General features: G+C 41.3%; 3 protein-coding genes and 1 long non-coding RNA gene across 11 annotated transcripts; 2 read left to right on the top strand and 2 right to left on the bottom strand.

Annotated features, from left to right (window-relative positions):
* Window positions 1–937: 937 nt before the first annotated feature.
* On the bottom strand, window positions 938–3089 carry LOC103449181 (outer envelope pore protein 16-4, chloroplastic). Of its 8 annotated transcripts, XR_011573384.1 has the most exons (7): window positions 2858–3082; window positions 2717–2768; window positions 2595–2626; window positions 2473–2506; window positions 2308–2379; window positions 1488–1677; window positions 938–1278 (listed from the first exon to the last, which is right to left on the bottom strand). XR_011573384.1 is itself a non-coding variant. In XM_008388473.4 (6 exons), exons 1-6 carry the CDS (start codon window positions 2927–2929, stop codon window positions 1543–1545), a joined length of 393 nt encoding a protein of 130 aa, XP_008386695.3. In that variant the 5' UTR covers window positions 2930–3082; the 3' UTR covers window positions 1280–1542. The 8 variants fall into 8 exon arrangements, 4 of the variants coding, with proteins under 4 accessions (XP_008386695.3, XP_070664689.1, XP_070664688.1 ...); XR_011573383.1 differs by having other exon boundaries at window positions 2308–2506; window positions 2858–3089; XR_011573382.1 differs by having other exon boundaries at window positions 2312–2506; window positions 2858–3089.
* A 1107-nt stretch (window positions 3090–4196) lies between these two features.
* On the bottom strand, window positions 4197–4874 carry LOC108170515 (uncharacterized). Its single transcript, XR_001786896.3, has 2 exons — window positions 4577–4874; window positions 4197–4486 (listed from the first exon to the last, which is right to left on the bottom strand). It is a non-coding gene; the product is annotated as an uncharacterized lncRNA (long non-coding RNA).
* Window positions 4875–5030: 156 nt separating this feature from the next.
* On the top strand, window positions 5031–6812 carry LOC103413402 (large ribosomal subunit protein eL22z-like). Its single transcript, XM_008351870.4, has 2 exons — window positions 5031–5431; window positions 6510–6812. Exons 1-2 carry the CDS (start codon window positions 5199–5201, stop codon window positions 6652–6654), a joined length of 378 nt encoding a protein of 125 aa, XP_008350092.2. The 5' UTR covers window positions 5031–5198; the 3' UTR covers window positions 6655–6812.
* Window positions 6813–7720: 908 nt separating this feature from the next.
* LOC103449268 (pentatricopeptide repeat-containing protein At3g62890) lies at window positions 7721–10024 on the top strand. The gene has a single exon (XM_029089264.2). It carries the CDS (start codon window positions 7925–7927, stop codon window positions 9638–9640), a length of 1716 nt encoding a protein of 571 aa, XP_028945097.2. The 5' UTR covers window positions 7721–7924; the 3' UTR covers window positions 9641–10024.
* The last annotated feature ends 8114 nt before the right edge of the window (window positions 10025–18138 follow it).

Genomic DNA, 18138 nt, shown 5'->3' with positions numbered 1-18138 from the left:
TTTTCAAAAGATGAAAATCTGAGTTTTAATCCAGTTGAGGATGTGTAAATTTGAGATCTCATTTATTTTCTTTGTGCGCACATGATTGATTTTTGAGGTATATGCTAATTTCTCCCCGAACTTGTAAATAACTGCCAGTTTTCACTCTGAACTTTAATTTTAACCGATTAGCTCCTGAAGTTTCACATTAGAGAGCTCTCGGGCCGACAAAAAATATATAGTACCCATTGGCATTTACGTACACATATACCATTAAAGATGCTCTGAGGTTTTAGTTTACGGCTTTAGGCTTCTCTATTAGAGCTACACCTCCAATGGACCCAATTCGGACGTTTGAACCAACCCAAAATTCGAATGCCTGGGAAGAGTATATAGGTTACACCTCCTGAAATTTTGTAAGAGGTCAACCCGTTAACGCGCCAGGAGCCCCTAAACTCAAGTGATAATTTGTGACTGTTCCAATTTCCCTTCTCTACATATCGCTGACATACTGAAAAAGTAATCTAGACCGGACGGGATTGAGCAATAAATCAAGACCAAAGCGCAATATACCGTACCGCTAACTCGTACCGTAGTGTCTTCCGACATGTGCCGCAGCCAATTTGATTTCAATCTTACTACTTGACGGTTCACCCTACATTCCTGATTGAACAACCCCATAACCCCCACACCAGAAATAGCACTCCAAAATATTGTCACCACCTAACCACTTGACCGCGTATTCATTCAAGCAGCGACGTACTTCTCATGGTTTCTTCACAAAATTAGGTTAACAGGTAGAAGATTGTCACCTAATATTTAGCCTAGGCCCTCCCATTGGTTCCTAACTACCAAACTACAACCTATACAATCTGCTTACTGTTAATCCTTACATATCAAGCAAGAACCGTATCGAAGTCAACTTAAACAAAATCAACGATGCAAGAAAAACGCAATGTTCAACTGTAAATAGTTATGTTATATACTAGGTTTTGAGACAGTACGAACCTACGCAGAGTAGAAACTCCGACTTTTATGCAATCACAAATAGACTAAAAGAAAAACAAAGGTAAAAGCTCTAAAGTATTGGAGTAAAGCCTAAGTTGACTCATCATAAACAGAGATTTTGCCGATTCGGTGTGTGTTTTGGTTCTTTTTGGTTTTTTGGTTCTGAGAAGCAGGGTATCAGCGTATTGTATAATGCCCACCTGGTTTGGTTTCACCCAGAATTCAAAGACTGAAGGGGTGTATCAGTTGAAAGGCTTTCATTCTCAGTTTGGTGTATATTAGAAGGAACATCTGCAACAAAACTGAATCTTTATTATCCGCTCTACTCATGTACACGAAAAAATAAATGAAAGGCATACAAAAGAAACAGTCGGTTGGTTCATAGAAACTTTAGACATAACAGAACACATTTCTTTGCTTAGTCAAAACTAATGCTAGTGATACAGACAAATGGCTCCAAGGGGAGAGAAGAAGTACAAGATGCAGGGAAAGAGAACAACCTTGCTCTGCGCTCCCTCTCCCACACAGTTTTCCACCAAGAGGCATTTCAAAGTTTCAAACTGCTCTAGCGTAGTCAGTGGCAACTTTGAAGGCAGAAACCAGACAAGCCATAGGAATCACCTGCGTCCAGCTTCGTGTCATAGCGGCAATAGCTCCCCCTGCTACTGCACCAGCAACCACACCATTCACCTGCCAGAAGGGGGGAAAACACAATTCTTTTAGCAGGCCATCATGCTTTTCCACATCACATTATTCGTAAGGTTACTATTGTCCTGCTGTAGATATGCAATGCGATAAAAATACAATCATACAAAAAAATGTAAGCTGCCATTTCATGAGACTGGAGAGTTTAAATTGCTTGTCATGTCCTTTAGCTTAAAGAATTAACATTTCAAGCTTGAGTATTTAGAGACTCAACGAAGATACAAAATCCGGTGCACCACCAATCTAGAAAAATTATCAAGTGCAACCTTTGCAAGTTTTACGTATAAAATGACATCAAAACGAATCCAATATCCAGCCGGCTAGCTGGTGAACTGGCGTTGCCGGGACATACGTTAATGCCGCAGCAATTGTGTGCCCCGGACACAATATAGAACTGGAGTGCAAGAGCTTTTGAGCAATGCAAATTGGATTACATAGCGGAAATCACTAACAAGCGCTTTCTTTGAACGAGTAACCAATTACCCTTCGAACATTCTAAAAGCAAATTTTCAGCAGAGATTTACATTACAAAGAACCAATGCTAGAATTTTACAAATTGACTTCCTAAAACACCGATGACACGAATTCGAACACAATGCCAATGGCTATACTCACTAACCCAATCGCTCTTTCCCCGATATCGTTGAAGCCCGCAGTGAGTAAGAGTACAAATTCCAGCAACAAGTCCTTCAACCCAATGCCGCTCAGAACATAACAAACAGAAAAACAAAACAAAACAAAACAAAAACAAGGAGCATAAGTGATACATATGAGCTTTACCATACTGAACTCCAAACGTTCCAGCCGACCTCGCCTGCTCACCGAACCAAAACAAATGTATCACTCAGGAAATTTTACTAAGAACACAAAGAAAACATATTTTTTCACGAAAGAATCTGTACCACAAAAGCCACCTGAGCTGATCCGGCCAAGCCTAAATCCGCCGGATAAAGATACAGTGTGAAAAACCCAAAATTAATTTGCCATTTTTGAGAAAAGGAAATTGAAAAGTTCGGAAATTTACCTTTTTTACGAGCATCGTGGGGACCGGCACACAAGCCCCAAATTGCACCGGCCTGAATTAATGGGATTTTAGAAGGAATTGGGAGAAATAACAATTGGGGTAGATTGGTTAACATTCGGGTTCGGAAGTGGTTGGGATTACCGTTCCGATGCGGAGGATCGAATCGACGGTGACGGAGGAGCAGGGCACGACGTCGCACGGCTCTCCCTCCATCTCTCAGTTCCGCTCCCGCTTTTCCCAATCAAATTCAGTTGCTCAGGTACCGAAACGACACCGTGGATGGTAAATTCGTTAGCAATCCGACAAGAAACGAAACGTCGAATGAGAAACGATCCACTAAAACGACAACGCGAGCTAATTCATTTTATTTTATAAATGACTTGCATCATTAAACATTTAAAAGGAGATGTCGAGGCGATAATATTTCAACTTAATCGTACGATGTTACGTGATAAATTTAAAACACGTGTCAATTAAAATTTAAAATACGTAACGCAATATTATTAATATATGTTGTTATCATAATGTCTAGAAAAGTACAGATAATTCATTCCTTTGAGTTAGGGTGTTTGCCATAATAAAACATGGGGTTCTATCTTTTCTCAAATTGTACTTGAAGTTAAGAAATCAAATCAATTTATAGATTTTGTTTGGGACAAGGAAAAGCCACACTTGCAATTTGAAGATATCAATATTGTTTAGGATAATTTTGAGCTCTTTGATTACTAGCAAGAATGAGTTCGGTTTGTGCGATTTAAGAATATGAAATGTTGTGGTACAAGTTTAGCTTGAAGATTAGCGTACTAACAAGTCCCACAAATGCCTTGTCATTAAGTTATAAAACAACAAACAATCTAAATTTCAAAAGAAATAAATTGATACGATTTCAAAATCTCAATCCTCCTCAAAACGGATGTCAAAGATTTCCCAACCCTAGAGTGCGAAAAATATAGTTAATCTAATTTGGCTTAGAAATGATGAATGAGGATCCTAGGTATCCTCAAATTGTGTTCGTTTATTGTACATTATGCGGTCAGTTTTCGTAAGATAATATTCATATTTTATTTTAAATAAAATTATTTAAAATTATTTTTAATCACATGTACGATTAGCGGACATGATTTGATGATTCCAAGAATCCGAAAAGTATGCTCATTCAAAAAAGAGTGGGTTGGGGTTAGGGATGGGCAAAATACCCATGGGTATGGGTAACCACGGTTACCCGCCCATTTATAGTTGATGGTTATGGTTATGGGTAACCGTTTAGACAAATAAACGGTTATGGGTATAACCGTTTATCCATAAAATTTAAATGGCCGGTTATGGGTATTATCCGCGGTTATAACGGATATCCATCGGTTATGGGTAATATTCATGGTTATAACGGGTATCCATTTACCCATTTAATTTAATATATGAAAAAATTTTAAAAAATTAAATCGGATATGAAATTTGATTTTACCCCAACGACGACATTCAATTCCATTCAATTCATACAAACTTCTCATATAATGCAGGCATATTGTATACAAGTACATTTCGCGACATCATTTAAGTTACTCAAAATTATGTCACTTTATCAAAAGAAATTCTCACTTTACCAAAATTGGGACACAACGACGAAATCATGAGCAACATTTAGTTCTTGAATCTGGTGCTCCGACTGATTCCTGCATTGATTCCGGTGGCCTCTCCACCATACGGACCTAAGGGCTTCCTCACCTCTCTTACCTGTCCTCTTCTACTCTTCACTGCCTTCTGGTGCTTCAACTGCACACGCACAGAGAAAGAGATGAGTTAGTAGAGCAATCATTTAATAGCCTGCAACATTACGTGTGTTCGACTATTTGATCAAAATACCTTGTACTTCTTTCTTGGATTCTTGATCAGCTTCTTACGAGCACGAGTAAATGTATGCTAAAATGTACTTATAACGGTGTTTAATTGTCAGAAAATAAAAATTATGACAAATTTTTCTTTTGTAATTTTCAAATTGTTAAAAAAAATAATGTAAACGGGCGAAAAAAAAGGTAAATGGGTAAAAAAAGGATAAACGGGCGAAAAAATAGGTAAACGGGTAAATGGTTATGGTTATGGTTAAATGGGTAAATGGTTATGGGTAAATGGGTACACGGTTATGGGTATGAATAACCGATTATAAACGATTATGGTTATGGGTATAACCATTTATGTAATTACCCAACGGGTAAACGATTATGCGGGTATGAACATAAACGGTTATGGGTAAAATAACCGCGGTTACCCGCCCGCATAACCATTGCCCATCCCTAGTTGGGGTAGGCAGGCTTAGACGTGTTTGCAGTTAGCTTTATGCTGGGCCTTTGGGCCCGTACCTGAGAGATAAAATAAAAACCCGCGAATCCAAAACCCTAGCACTCTTTTATCCTACTGAGCTAATCCTAACAGACGCAGCTCCCACACACCCACGCAGAAGCGGGCAGCGAGAGAGAGAGAGGCGAAGATGAGTCGTGGGGCGGCAGCTGGGACGAAGGGAGGGAAGAAGAAGGGGGCTTCATTCGTGATAGACTGCGCGAAGCCGGTGGAGGATAAGATCATGGACATCGCCTCACTGGAGAAGTTCCTCCAGGAGCGCATCAAGGTCGGCGGCAAGGCCGGTGCTCTCGGCGAATCCGTCACCGTCTCTCGTGAGAAGAACAAGATAACCGTCACCTCCGACTCCAACTTCTCCAAAAGGTACCAACACACACTTTCCACTTCCATTTGCAGATCTGAATTTTGACTAAAACCCAATTATTCAAACCTCATATTCTTGCATTTTATATGCTTCTTATAGGGTTTTGTTAAAGCAAATGTTTGTTCAAGTGCTGATTATTATATAAATTGAAAGTTTTAACCTTTACCATGGCTCAAATATTTGGATTATTGTAAATTCCATGAATTAAATTTGCAGCCGAGCTCCTTAATTATGTAGGATTTTGCAGTTTAATTAGTATTAATTAGGATTAGAAACTTGATAATGTGGTATTGCTGTTGTTAGGCTGGTTATCTTTCGTTTGTCATGCTTTGTGTATAACTTATAATTTCACTTTGAATGCGTGTAATGCTTTGATGCCGGGTGCTTTGCTCATAGTTTTCGGTCGTTTATTGTCTCCATAACTCGGAGTTATAGTTGCATTGTATTTTTATGAATGTTAGGTGAAGTTCAGCACTGAAATTCTTAAATCTTGACGAGTAATGGTTTCATTTAAAAAAAATTGGATATTTAGGATTTCAAATCCTTCCACCACAATCCATTCAAATTCTTTAAAATCCATATGAATTTTGTAGGAGTCTTTAATCCTCTTAAATCCTATCAAATCTATCACTTTTAAAATCCTTTAAAATCTTAGTTTGACTACACCCCCATAAGCTGAGCTCCTTTAATTATGTAGGATTTTGCAGTTTAATTAGTATTAATTACGATTAGAAACTTGATAATGTGGTATTGCTGTTGTTAGGCTGGTTATCTTTCATTTGTCATGCTTTGTGTATAACTTATAATCGTCATATCACTTTGAATGTGTGTAATGCTTTGATGCCGGGTGCTTTGCGCATAGTTTTCAGTCGTTTATTGTCTCCATAACTCGGAGTTATAGTTTGCATTTTTATGAATGTTAGTTGAAGTTCAGCACAAAGTGTGTGAAATTCTTAAATCTTGACGAGTAATGGTTTCATTTGAAAAAAAAAGAAAAAGGATATTTATGTCGATTGTTGAGCAGTAATTGTCTTCTGTTTTCGTTTGTGTGTAACCTTTTTAACACTCGTATCTCAGGTATCTTAAGTACTTGACGAAGAAGTACTTGAAGAAGCACAACGTGAGGGATTGGCTTCGCGTGATTGCATCCAACAAGGACCGCAATGTTTATGAATTGAGATACTTCAACATTGCCGAGAACGAGGGTGAGGAGGAAGACTAAAAGCTTTGTCTCCTGTTTTGTGGCATTACCGGTTGAGCTTAGTTGTGGCATTATCTATCAACTTCTGTTTCAGCTTTTTTCGTGATTGATACCTCCTATGGAAATTAAAGCTTCTTTTGAGACATCGGTTTGGAATTTAGAATCTGGTTATTATGTTATCCATGTGCCTGGTGCAGTACGTATTCCTTCGAGGGATTATGGCGGATTTATTTTATCTACGGCATATAATTCACAAGATCCTCGAAAATTTTCGCCTTCGTTGAACTTCACCGTCCCTTTCCTCTTCGCACATGCGAAGGCAACTGTGCCATCGATACTTGTTAATCTCCGGATATTTAGTTCCGAGTTGCAGGCCTGCATCGGAGAAGGGATGCGTTAGAGAATACGGGGAGTTAAAGCTAATCAAGAGCTTAGACTTTAGGTTTTTAACCTCGATGGATTTATTAATTCACAAAATTAGGTTTTTACTTTGGAAATTGTTATTAGCATTCTAAAAATTTTATTTGGCATTTCAAACTTTTTATAATTAGAAAGAAAAATACGTTTATGAGGAGTGTAGAATGATATTTTTAGAGTGCTAATAACAGTTTCCAATACTTTTAGCATCAAATATTTCGATACTTGAAACCCAAAACCGAAACTCTGAAGCATCGTTATATACTTTAAATAACCGATCATGTTAATAAATAAGATCAAAATCTTTAAAGAATTACCCTACATACAATTGAGCTTAGCCGAGTAAGTTCTGAATTTCACTTGGTAACAGGCGGCACGATGTTGAAGTAATCCATTAGCCTAGTTAGTTGATCAAAGTGCTTTTATATATGCATCAAAGTTTGAATTTCACTTAGTACTAGACATCACGGTGCTAAAGTAACCTAGCTTCGTCATACTCTCAGAAAAAACTCGAACAACCTTCAACAAAAATGTACATGTACTCAAAACCGACACGGGTAGGTAAATTAATTTAATTTCAGCTTGGATATAAAAAATAAATATATAGAAAAAAAAGGCGAGGAGAGTGGAATGCCAGGAAAGGATCCTCGCCGGATCTTTTCCTAAGGATCCTAGGGATTCCGTGATCTCACCCGTTCGTGCGGTTAGAAATCATTTTAAAATTTAAGATTTAAAATTAAATATGAATAATATCTAACGAAAATATATGATCAACGGTGAGATCACAGGATCCTAGGATCTCCAGGAAAAGGATCAGCCTGGAATGCTAACCCCTAAAACGGTTTGAATTGTTTCCCGCTATGCAGCGGAAGAAATGCGAGCCTGCACAAAGACAAAGCTGATATCCTCCACGCACCCAACCCTCCATCTTTCCCATCCAACCCCCGAATCCTTCGTTTGGAACACCCTTATCCGAGCCCATGTCCAATCCACAGTCCTATCCCATCCTTCCCCACTGTCCGTCTTCCTCCGCATGCGCTTACACGGAGTCGAACCGGACGACCGCACCTTCCCTTTCCTCCTCCAGTCCTGCCATTCCCTCCCTCACATCCGGCCCGGAAAACAAATCCACGCCCAAGTTTTTCTCTTCGGGTTCACTGACGACCCGTTTGTCCGCACTTCTCTCATACGTATGTACTCGTCCTGTGGGAGTTTGACGCTTGCCCGTCAAGTGTTTGATGAAATTACGCAACCGGACTTACCGTCTTGGAATTCGATTATGAATGCCTATTCGAAAGCGGGATTGATTGGTGATGCGAGAGAGGTGTTCGATAAAATGCCTGCGAGAAATGTGATCTCTTGGAGTTGTATGATAAAGGGGTACGTCGTGTGTGGTGCCTATAAGGATGCACTTGCCTTGTTTCGTGAGATGCAAAAGGTGGATGCTGGTGGCGTGAGGCCTAATGAGTTTACCATGTCGAGCGTGCTATTGGCTTGCGGACGGTTGGGTGCGCTTGAGCATGGAAAATGGGTTCATGCTTATATTGACAAATCGGGGATGCAAATTGATGTTGTCTTAGGAACTGCAATGGTGGACATGTATGCCAAATGTGGAAGTATTGAGAAAGCAAAAGTTGTTTTTGATAATATGGGTCCTTACAAGGATGTGATGGCATGGAGTTCAATGATTTCAGGACTGGCCATGCATGGACATGCTACAGAATGCCTTGAATTATTTTCTGAAATGATAAAGCTCGGCGTGAGGCCTAATGCTGTGACGTTTGTGGGTGTTCTTTGTGCTTGTGTACATGGAGGTTTGGTGAGTGAAGGGAAGGAGTACTTTAGGAGGATGGATGAGGAGTTTGGTATTAAGCCTTTGATCCAGCACTTTGGTTGTATTGTTGACCTGTATGGAAAAGCTGGTCTTGTTCGAGAGGCACTGAAGGTGGTGCAGTCCATGCCAATGGAGCCTGATGTTCTTGTATGGGGGGCTCTGCTCAGTGGCTCTAGGATGCATAGGGACATCGAAATGAGTGAGATTGCACTGAAGAATCTAATTCAGTTGGATCCCACGAATAGTGGTGCATATGTACTTTTGTCAAATGTGTACGCAAAGATGGGTAAATGGAGTGAAGTAAGGCGTGTGAGAGATCTCATGGAGGTAAAAGAGGTCAAGAAAGTCCCCGGTTGTAGTTTGGTTGAGGTAGGAGGTGTTCTTCATGAGTTTTTCGCATGTGATGATTCGCATCCAGAAACTCGAGAGATATACATGATGCTTGACGAGATTATGAATAGGTTGAGAATGAAAGGCTTTGTAGGAAATACAAGTGAGGCGTTACTTGAACTAGATGAGGAAGGAAAGGAGTTGGCTTTGGCATACCATAGCGAAAAATTGGCAATTGCATTCTGCTTTTTGAAGACAAGTCTAGGCACACCAATTCGAATTGTTAAAAACCTGAGGATATGCCGTGATTGTCATGATGCCATGAAGATGATTTCTGAGGAGTTTGGTCGGGAAATCGTGATCAGAGATTGCAACCGGTTTCACCATTTCAGGGAAGGACTATGCTCTTGTAAAGACTATTGGTAAAGAGACAAAGTGTGCTGCAATGGACATAAAGAGGTGAAGAAAGCCGTGAGGATAAAGCTGAAGGATCAATGGAAGACCCGACACAGAGTGCTGATGATCGACTTCTTCTTCCTGCTTGGCTCGGCTCGCAAGCTTAGCCCTCGTCAGTGACAGTCATCGCTCAATCCCTATTTAATTATACACGAGGCATGTATTTACTGAAGTCCGGTCATTTCTTTTCAGTGAGAAAATTGAGAATTGCATTGACTCAGACGCCTACGCTTTATAGCCTCAGGCGTTTAGGCGACATGGATGTTTGAATTGAAAAAAAATGCAGCCCAAACCCAAAATGATGTCGTTTTGGGCAGGGTTCTTATAAAATTCATGCTAATTTTATGTTTCCAACTTAGTTTTTTTTTAGTTTAGGGTGATGTTATCCACACACATCTTTTTTATTTTTTATCATTTGATCCTTTTCAATTTATTTGATCAAACGTACAAAAATTGTGAAGAGTACGTGGAAGGTAAAAAATAGTGCTGAGATAGCAAGTTTGCAACACCTTTAATTTATTTTGACTTCATCATGTGAATTAGTACTGGTTTGTTACTAAGGTGCTTTTATAAAAAGTGGTATAAAAAAAAACTGAGTTTGTTGATGCACAAAATCAGTGAGGACTTTGGTACAACAGAAAGTGTTAAGTTTGTGACATTCGCTAGATTGCTCCGATCACTAGTGTAGATAAGTATGTAAATGGATAGAGATAGGGAAGCAAACATAAGATGTACGTGGTTCACCCAGATTAGCTACGTCCATAGAGTAAAGGAGTTCTCATTAATTATGAAGGGTTTACACAAGTACATAGGTTCAAGCTCTCTTTTAGTGAGTACTAGTGAATGATTTAGTACAAACGACATTAGGAAATATTGTGAGAGAATGATTTTTATTTATAGAATAGAGTTTCTAGTTTCATTCTGACATTGACACGTGTCGTGTTGTGATTGGCTTCTGATGTTGACACGTGTCGCGCTCTGATTGGCTTCTGATGTCGACACGTGTCGCACTGTGATTGGCTTCCTGGTTTGAGGGAAACTCTTCTGGGTCCTTGACGGTATAACGTTGACCGGTGCTCAGTAGTTTCGGGATTGATCAAGTATGGTACAAACAATACTCCCCTAAGTTTCCGAGTGAGGGAAGCTCCTCGGTTGGGGACTTGCAAGATCCAAGCCATTGAGTAATCACGAAACTTCTAAGTACTGAAGTGTGGTATCATTTTCACTTGCCTTATCTGTCTCATATGTAGATGTGGCAACTTCTCTGGAAGTACTTTTCCTCCATCCAGGAGTGGTATCTTTAACCGCTAAAGATGCACAAGGTAATGTATCAATTTCACTTTAAGCTTACTTGTAGTTTCGAGCCTGGTCAAGTGCGATACAAACCCTATAGTAGGAGTCCCCCAAGTCGCCGAGCTAGGAGATTTGCTAAAGGAGGTAACAGACAAGGTAAGCAATCATACTTACAAGCAAGCAACCTGGATTGGAGGTTCGACTTCGGCTTCCGGTTGATTGTTCTCATTCTCCTTGTGGCGTAAACAGCAACAAGGATAAGGAGAAGCAAATTGAAAAGAGATGATATGAGATACTTTTACTTTTGAAGAAGTAACTTTCCACAGGTTTATTCTTGAACTGGGCTGGAGGGTTTTTTGGTTTCCTCTAGAGTATAAGGCCGACTCAAGAATTTGAGGGTCAAAACAAGTCCATCAAATCTAGAGTACGTTCGACCCTGATGATATGAGATACTTTTGCTGTTGACAAAGTAGTGGATGTATTGACACGCGTTCTATTACGCTTGTCTCCACATGCTTTCTTGTATCCTTCTCTCTTTCCCTATCTGTTCCTCAGGCAGATATGGTATCTTCTCTGGAAGCATAAGATGTTAAAGATGAGTACTTGAGAGCAATGCCAAGTGTTGATGCACAAAACTGGAGGTCTTGGTACAACATAAATCCGACCGTGAATCTGCATGAAATGTAAATGACACAAGATGTATCGTGGTTCACCCCAAGGTTTGGGCTACGTCCATACTGATTGTATTATATTTCTCTGAGAAGTGAGGGAGAGAGAGAGTTCTGAGAGTGAGAGTGTTGAGAGGGTGAGAGAGGCTTCAGAAATGGCCTCAGAAAATGATCCCCCTAATTGTGAGGGTGAGGGTCCTTTTATAGAATAAGGACTCCTCACTTATTACATATTTTCCCCTTCCTTTATCACATAATTACATTTATGTCCCTCGAGTATTTGTACGAGATCTAAATACGAGGCCCTAAATATGGTATAAACAGTAGTCCCCCAAGTCTTCAGTCAAGAGAGTTTTTTGGCTGGAGACTTGAAATTCAGTCCATGTGTGGGCCGAAGTAACTAGACGTTGTCTTGAACTGATGCCTGATATGAGGCGGTGCTCAAAGTGAAATGATGCTCATCCAGAAGTAGCACACGCTGTTCGGCTGCTCGGCTCGTGGCTTATGTTGCCTTGGTTGGCTCAGCTTGCTGCGTTTGAAGGTGAGGGAGTCATTTTTATAAAATAAGGGCTTGCTCCTCAATACATGGATGATGGGCTAGAGTTGATGCTCTCTAATGGTGGTGAGGGGAGTCCCTTTTATAAAATAAGGGCTCGTTCCTCAGTACATGAATAATGGGCTAGAGTCCCCCCAAGTATTTTTCATAAGGCCCAGTTGAAGCCCAATATATGGTACATAATGTAGTCCCCCAAGTCTTCGGTCAATAGAGTCTGTTGGCTGGAGACTTCAAATTGAATCCATGTATGGGCCGAAGTGGCGGTTGTTTGGAGGCGGTATTTGTATACCCTGCACTGAAGCTTTGTAGGTAAAGCTTTGCAAGTGAAGCTTTGAAGCTAGAGCTCTGTAAATGAAGTTTTCGAAGCTGGAGCTCTGTAAATGAAGCTTTTGAAGCTAGAGCTTTTATAAATGAAGCTTTTGAAGCTGATTGACATGAGTGATGCTCATAGATGTTGACATGAGTGATGCTCATGAATGTTTATGTATGATTGACATGAGTGATGCTCATGAATGTTAACATGAGTGATGCTCATGAATGTTGACATGAATGATGGTCATGAATGTTTATGTATGATTGTCATGAGTGATGCTCATGAATGTTTATGTATGAATGACATGAGTAATGCTCATGTATAATTTGGAGTACTGGGCGTACTTTTGATCACCTGGTTGGTGACATCATGACATGAAGGAGAGTACGGGTTGTACATTTCATCACGTGGTTGGTGGCATGAATGACTAGTTGCCAAATGATATTAGAGTACGGGTTGTACATTTCATCACCTAATTGGTAGCATGAATGGCTAGTTGCCAAATGATATTGGAGTACGGGTTGTACATTTCATCACCTGGTTGGTGGCATGAATGGCTAGTTGCCAAATGATATTGGAGTACGGGTTGTATATTTCATCACCTGATTGGTGGTAATAGCGGCAGGTTGTTGAATAATTTTGGAGTACTAGGCGTACTTTTAATCACCTGGTTGGTGTTTTTTTGGGCTTATAGATCTTTGCCCTCCACAACATGCCAGCCCATTTATTTTGGGTTTTGTCGTTTTTTTTAACCCTTTGATGGGGTTTATACATATTACCCTCTGATGGGGTTTATACAAATGTCTCCGAAAGATAGGAAAACTAAATTACATCACACAAAAACAAGAAAAGTAAATCACATCTTTCTGGTGGGATGTTTATTCCTTACTTTTACTTTCTGCTTTTCCTTTTCCACCACACCTCTCTGTCTCTGTCTCTGCGTTGCCAGAGATCCGACTTCCACTTGATGACGTTGTTCCTTTCCCCATTTGAAAAACCGACAACTTCTGTTTGTAAAAGCAAAAAGATACCATTTGTAAAAGCATATTTTCCTTTTCCTTTTTCTTTGTTTCCCACTGCCTCTCTCTTTTGCTTTTTTGTGCTGTCATCTGCCATTGGGGATCTGCAGCCATCGTTGAAGAAATCATCTCATATACATCTCAACAATGTATGGCAGCACCAGCATGCACTGTCCCCATGGTTATTCGTTACTTAGGCTGCCGTGGTGATGCCCAAGCCTTCAAACTGGACACATTCTTTAAGCTGGTTGATGTCCGGAGGTTTAAAATCTTGAAACAGTTGGGAAATTTCCGCTCGAATTTGGAAGTCTCGTACCCCCTTAGATTTGAGCATGAGTTTGCTCGAAACCGAGCCTAGGGACGTTGGAGAGTTATCTGGTGGTCAAGATCCCGTCCAAAATCGACAAGAACAAGTCGGAAACTAGTCGGGTTTCTCTGCAGCTTTCGCCAGAGTTCTGCAGACAGTTTCTTCCTTTGCTTCATCGAAAAAACGGTTGGGCTCATCGGGAAGTTGAACTCAACTGGGTTTAGAGCCATCGGCTTTCTCTATCGTTGGGTGGTCAAAACGTGGGAAGTTACGGAGTAGACGAACAGGCCAGAGACACTCCACCTGAGAAAGCCTTAGAATCTTCTTCGCGTTGCGGACCGAGATTCTGAACAGAAGTTTGGCGGTGGGTTCCCGATCTGGAGGCAGAGGGCTGAGACCGTCAAGACGAAGCTGATCACCGCTAACGTTGATGCCCCTCAGCTTTTCGTGGAGCTTCTTCCCAACTCGTGGAGCTTTGCCTCGGCTTTCTTTAATATTTTTGTCGGCAGGGTCCCCTTCACCACCTTGGGTCCCGTCTCCACCTGCTCCAAACTCTAAGAGTGATAAAATGTCGAGAAGTTGATGTACTCCAGCTTGGGTCATTCATTTTTTTTTCTTTTTGCTTTTTCTTTCCACTACGTCTAGACACTAGCTGGTGTACTCCAGCTGTAAAATCTGTGAGATATGGAGAGAGCTGTCTGGAGAAATGCAATAGCTGAAAGATCTCCATCTGAATGTGGGGCCTCTATAGACAGAAGGGCCAAGGCCAGCTGGTGGTTGAAGAATATGGGCCTGCAGCAGGATCGCATGGCCGTGTAGCCAAGCGACCTGTCTCTCTCAAAACCCATCAGCAAAGCGATATGTCTCTCTCAAAACCTATCAACATTAGTATTCTTCCGCAAATGAGTGTAGAGAGAAATCGCAGAGGAAAGTGCGGCATTGGCGGTGGAGCCTCGGATGACGATGTTGAAGAGGAAAAGGTCGGGTCTCGGGATAGAGAGGAAGAGGTCACGTGCGTTGCGCATGGCCTTCAGGTCAGAGAACTTGTGGGTGAACTGGTGCAGCCCAAGCCGCTGTCGTCGATCAGACCCAAAATGACTGGAGGTCGTCGATCCGACCCGAGAGGATCTTGGTTGACTCGGTGACTACTCCGTGTATTTCACCTGCACCTCCTGCAGCGTCCCCACATCACCGCTGCCCTCGATGACGTGGCAGCTCTTGACAAAATGTTTGTAAGCCTGCGGGTTGTCGAAGCGCTGCACCATCGACCATATGGTCCACCGACCACGCGATGGGCACGGGCGCCGCTCCATCATTCACAAGAGAAAGCATATCCTCCTCCTCTTTGGTTTTGGTACTGTGATGACGTCGTGTTCGATGTCGCCGAGGTGGCGATGTGGACACGATGGATCAATACTGAGGATTTGGGCAGGTTGGGTGGCATCTGAGTAATTTCACTCTGGAGCAGATTTAAAGTGGTATAGTTTTTTTTTTTTGGGTTTTGGTTATAAATGGTAAATTTGGAGATCTGCTTCTACTGTAGAGGGAGGCTCTTTGGGGAGATTTTGTTTGCGTTTGAATATAGCTATACACCAAATGTTGAAATGAGATTTGAGTGTTTTGATTTGTTTGGTAAATGGGAATGGAGATCCGTAGGTGTTTTGGATTTCGGGGAGACTTTGTTGTGGTTTTTTTCTTTCTGGGTTTTGTCAAATTTTGCAGATCCACGGCCGAAGTGAAAAAATGAAAGAGAATCGACACAGCCTTTCGTGTCGTTTCCCACAGACGGCGCCAAATGTTGATGCACAAAACTGGAGGTCTTGGTACAACATAAATCCGACCGTGAATCTGCATGAAATGTAAATGACACAAGATGTATCGTGGTTCACCTCAAGGTTTGGGCTACGTCCACATTGATTGTATTATATTTCTCTGAGAAGTGAGGGAGAGAGTGAGTTCTGAGAGTGAGAGCGTTGAGAGGGTGAGAGAGGCTTCAGAAATGGCCTCAGAAAATGATCCCCTAATTGTGAGGGTGAGGGGTCCTTTTATAGAATAAGGACTCCTCACTTATTACATATTTGCCCATTCCTTTATCACATAATTACATTTATGTCCCTTGAGTATTTGTACGATATCTAAATACGAGGTCCTAAATATGGTATAAACACCAGGTAAGTAATCAGGTAAGAACAAGGCCAAAGGAAAATACAGGGAAAAAGCATGATATAGGATACTCTTGCTTTTAACCTTGATGATATGAGATACTCTTGCTATGGTGTGGCTTGTTTACAGAGGTTTTATCGGGAGGAAAAGAAGCTGAGTATTTCGAGAGACTCTGTTGAGAGTGCCATCTCGAATGTGAAGAAAAGTTGAGCATTTTTTTTATTTACAGGTCTGCCTGGCTGTGGAGGATGGAGGTCGACATAAATAGGAGTCTCCCTAACAACAAGTAGTAGTGATGTTCCTTTACTCTTCTTGGTCATAGCAATGTAGTGAGAGTTGCAAGCTTCACGTGTTTTAACTTTGTCAGAGCACTTTGAAAAAGTGGTCTGTGGTATTTGGAAAGCTGAAGTTACGTGTGAAGATTGCAGACAAGCTTTATCCAAGGAAATCTGGCTCTCGAAGTTCGGAGAGCGGTGCCTCTTCAGTTTTCGAACAAGCAATCTTGTCGGAGATCTGGCTCTCGAGATTCAGAGAACGGTGCCTCTTCGATTTTTGAGAAAGTAATCCTGTTGGGAGTCTAACTCTTGAGATTCGGATAGCAATGTCTCTTTGATTTTTTAGAAAGTAATCCTGTTGGGAGTCTGGCTCTGGAGATTCGGAGGGCGGTGCCTCTTCGATTTTTGAGCACGTAATCCTGTTGGGAGTCTGGCTCTCGAGATTCAGAGAGCGGTGCCTCTTTGATTTTTGAGAAAGCAATCTTGTTGGGAGTCTGACTCTTGAGATTTGGAGAGCATTGTCTCTTCGATTTTTGAGAAAGTAATCTTGTTGGGAGTCTGGCTCTTGAGAGTCAGAGGGCGGTGCCTCTTCGATTTTTGAGTACGTAATCTTGTTGAAAGTCTGGCTCTCGAGATTCGGAGAGCTGTTCCTTTTCGATTTTTGAGCAAGCAATCTTGTTGGGAGTGTTTTCTTGAATGTGAGTAAAGGTTGGACATTTTGCCAGTCTGCCTTGCCATGGAGCACAGAGCACGGAGGTTGACACACATAAGGACTTTTTAGTTATCAAGTAGTGGTGTTGTTCCTTTAAAATTTATGTGTCTAAACTTTATCATAGATCTTTGGCCAAGTTATCTGTGGTACCCGATGAGCTGATGTTGTGTGTGGAGAGTGGTGCCTCTTCGAAATCCGAAGAGTGGTGCCTCTTTGAAATCAGAAGAATGGTGCCTCCTCGATTTTTGAACCAACGACCCTGTTACCCTTTTTTTTTTATAAGGGCACCAATTGTGTGCAAGAAGTACATTCAGATAGTTATTGCTTGTAGGAATTTTCTCCTTACTTCAGAGATTTATTGCACCTCATTTTTCCTTCATCATTTCTAAGAATGTCTGGCCCATCCGACCATCATTTTGACTTGAACTTTGGTGAAGAGGCAGCCATGCCTTCTCAAGACAACATATGACGCACATCCTTCTTATCCCCTACTGGTCCTCTTACCGTTGGGGACTCTGTGATGAAGAATGATATGACCGCTGCGGTGGTGGCCAGGAACATTCTCATTCCCAAAGATAACATACTACTTTCCAAACGGTCTGATGAGTTGGCTGTTAAGGATTCTTTGGCTCTCAGTGTTCAGTGTGCAGGTTCTGTGTCTAATATGACCCAACACCTATTTGCTCGAACCCGTTAAGTTGAATAATTGGCGGCTGAAGTGATAAGTCTCAAACAGGAGATCAGATGGCTCAAGCATGAGAATAAACAGTTGCACAGGCTCGCACATGACTATGCTACAAACATGAAGAGGAAGCTCGACCAGCTGCAGGAATCTGATGGTCATATTTTACTTGATCATCAGAGGTTTGTGGGTTTGTTCCAAAGGCATTTATTGCCTTCGTCTTCTGGGGCTGTACCGCGTAATGAAGCTCCAAATGATCAACCTTCGGTGCCTCCTTCTTCTAGGGTTCTGCCTAGTACTGAGGCTCCGAATAATCACCCTCTGGTGCCTCATATTTCTGGGGCTCTGCCGACTGCTGAGACTTCTCCTGAGCAACATTTGTGAAGGCTCCCTCTTATTTGTTTATTTTGATTCATGTATATGTATATATTTGTAACTTATCGGAGATATCAATAAACAAGATTTGCTTCATTACAACGT

This window comes from Malus domestica, chromosome 11, assembly GCF_042453785.1.
Source record: "Malus domestica chromosome 11, GDT2T_hap1".
Taxonomy (NCBI): domain Eukaryota; kingdom Viridiplantae; phylum Streptophyta; class Magnoliopsida; order Rosales; family Rosaceae; genus Malus; species Malus domestica.
This window is presented reverse-complemented; position numbering and strand designations above follow the sequence as displayed.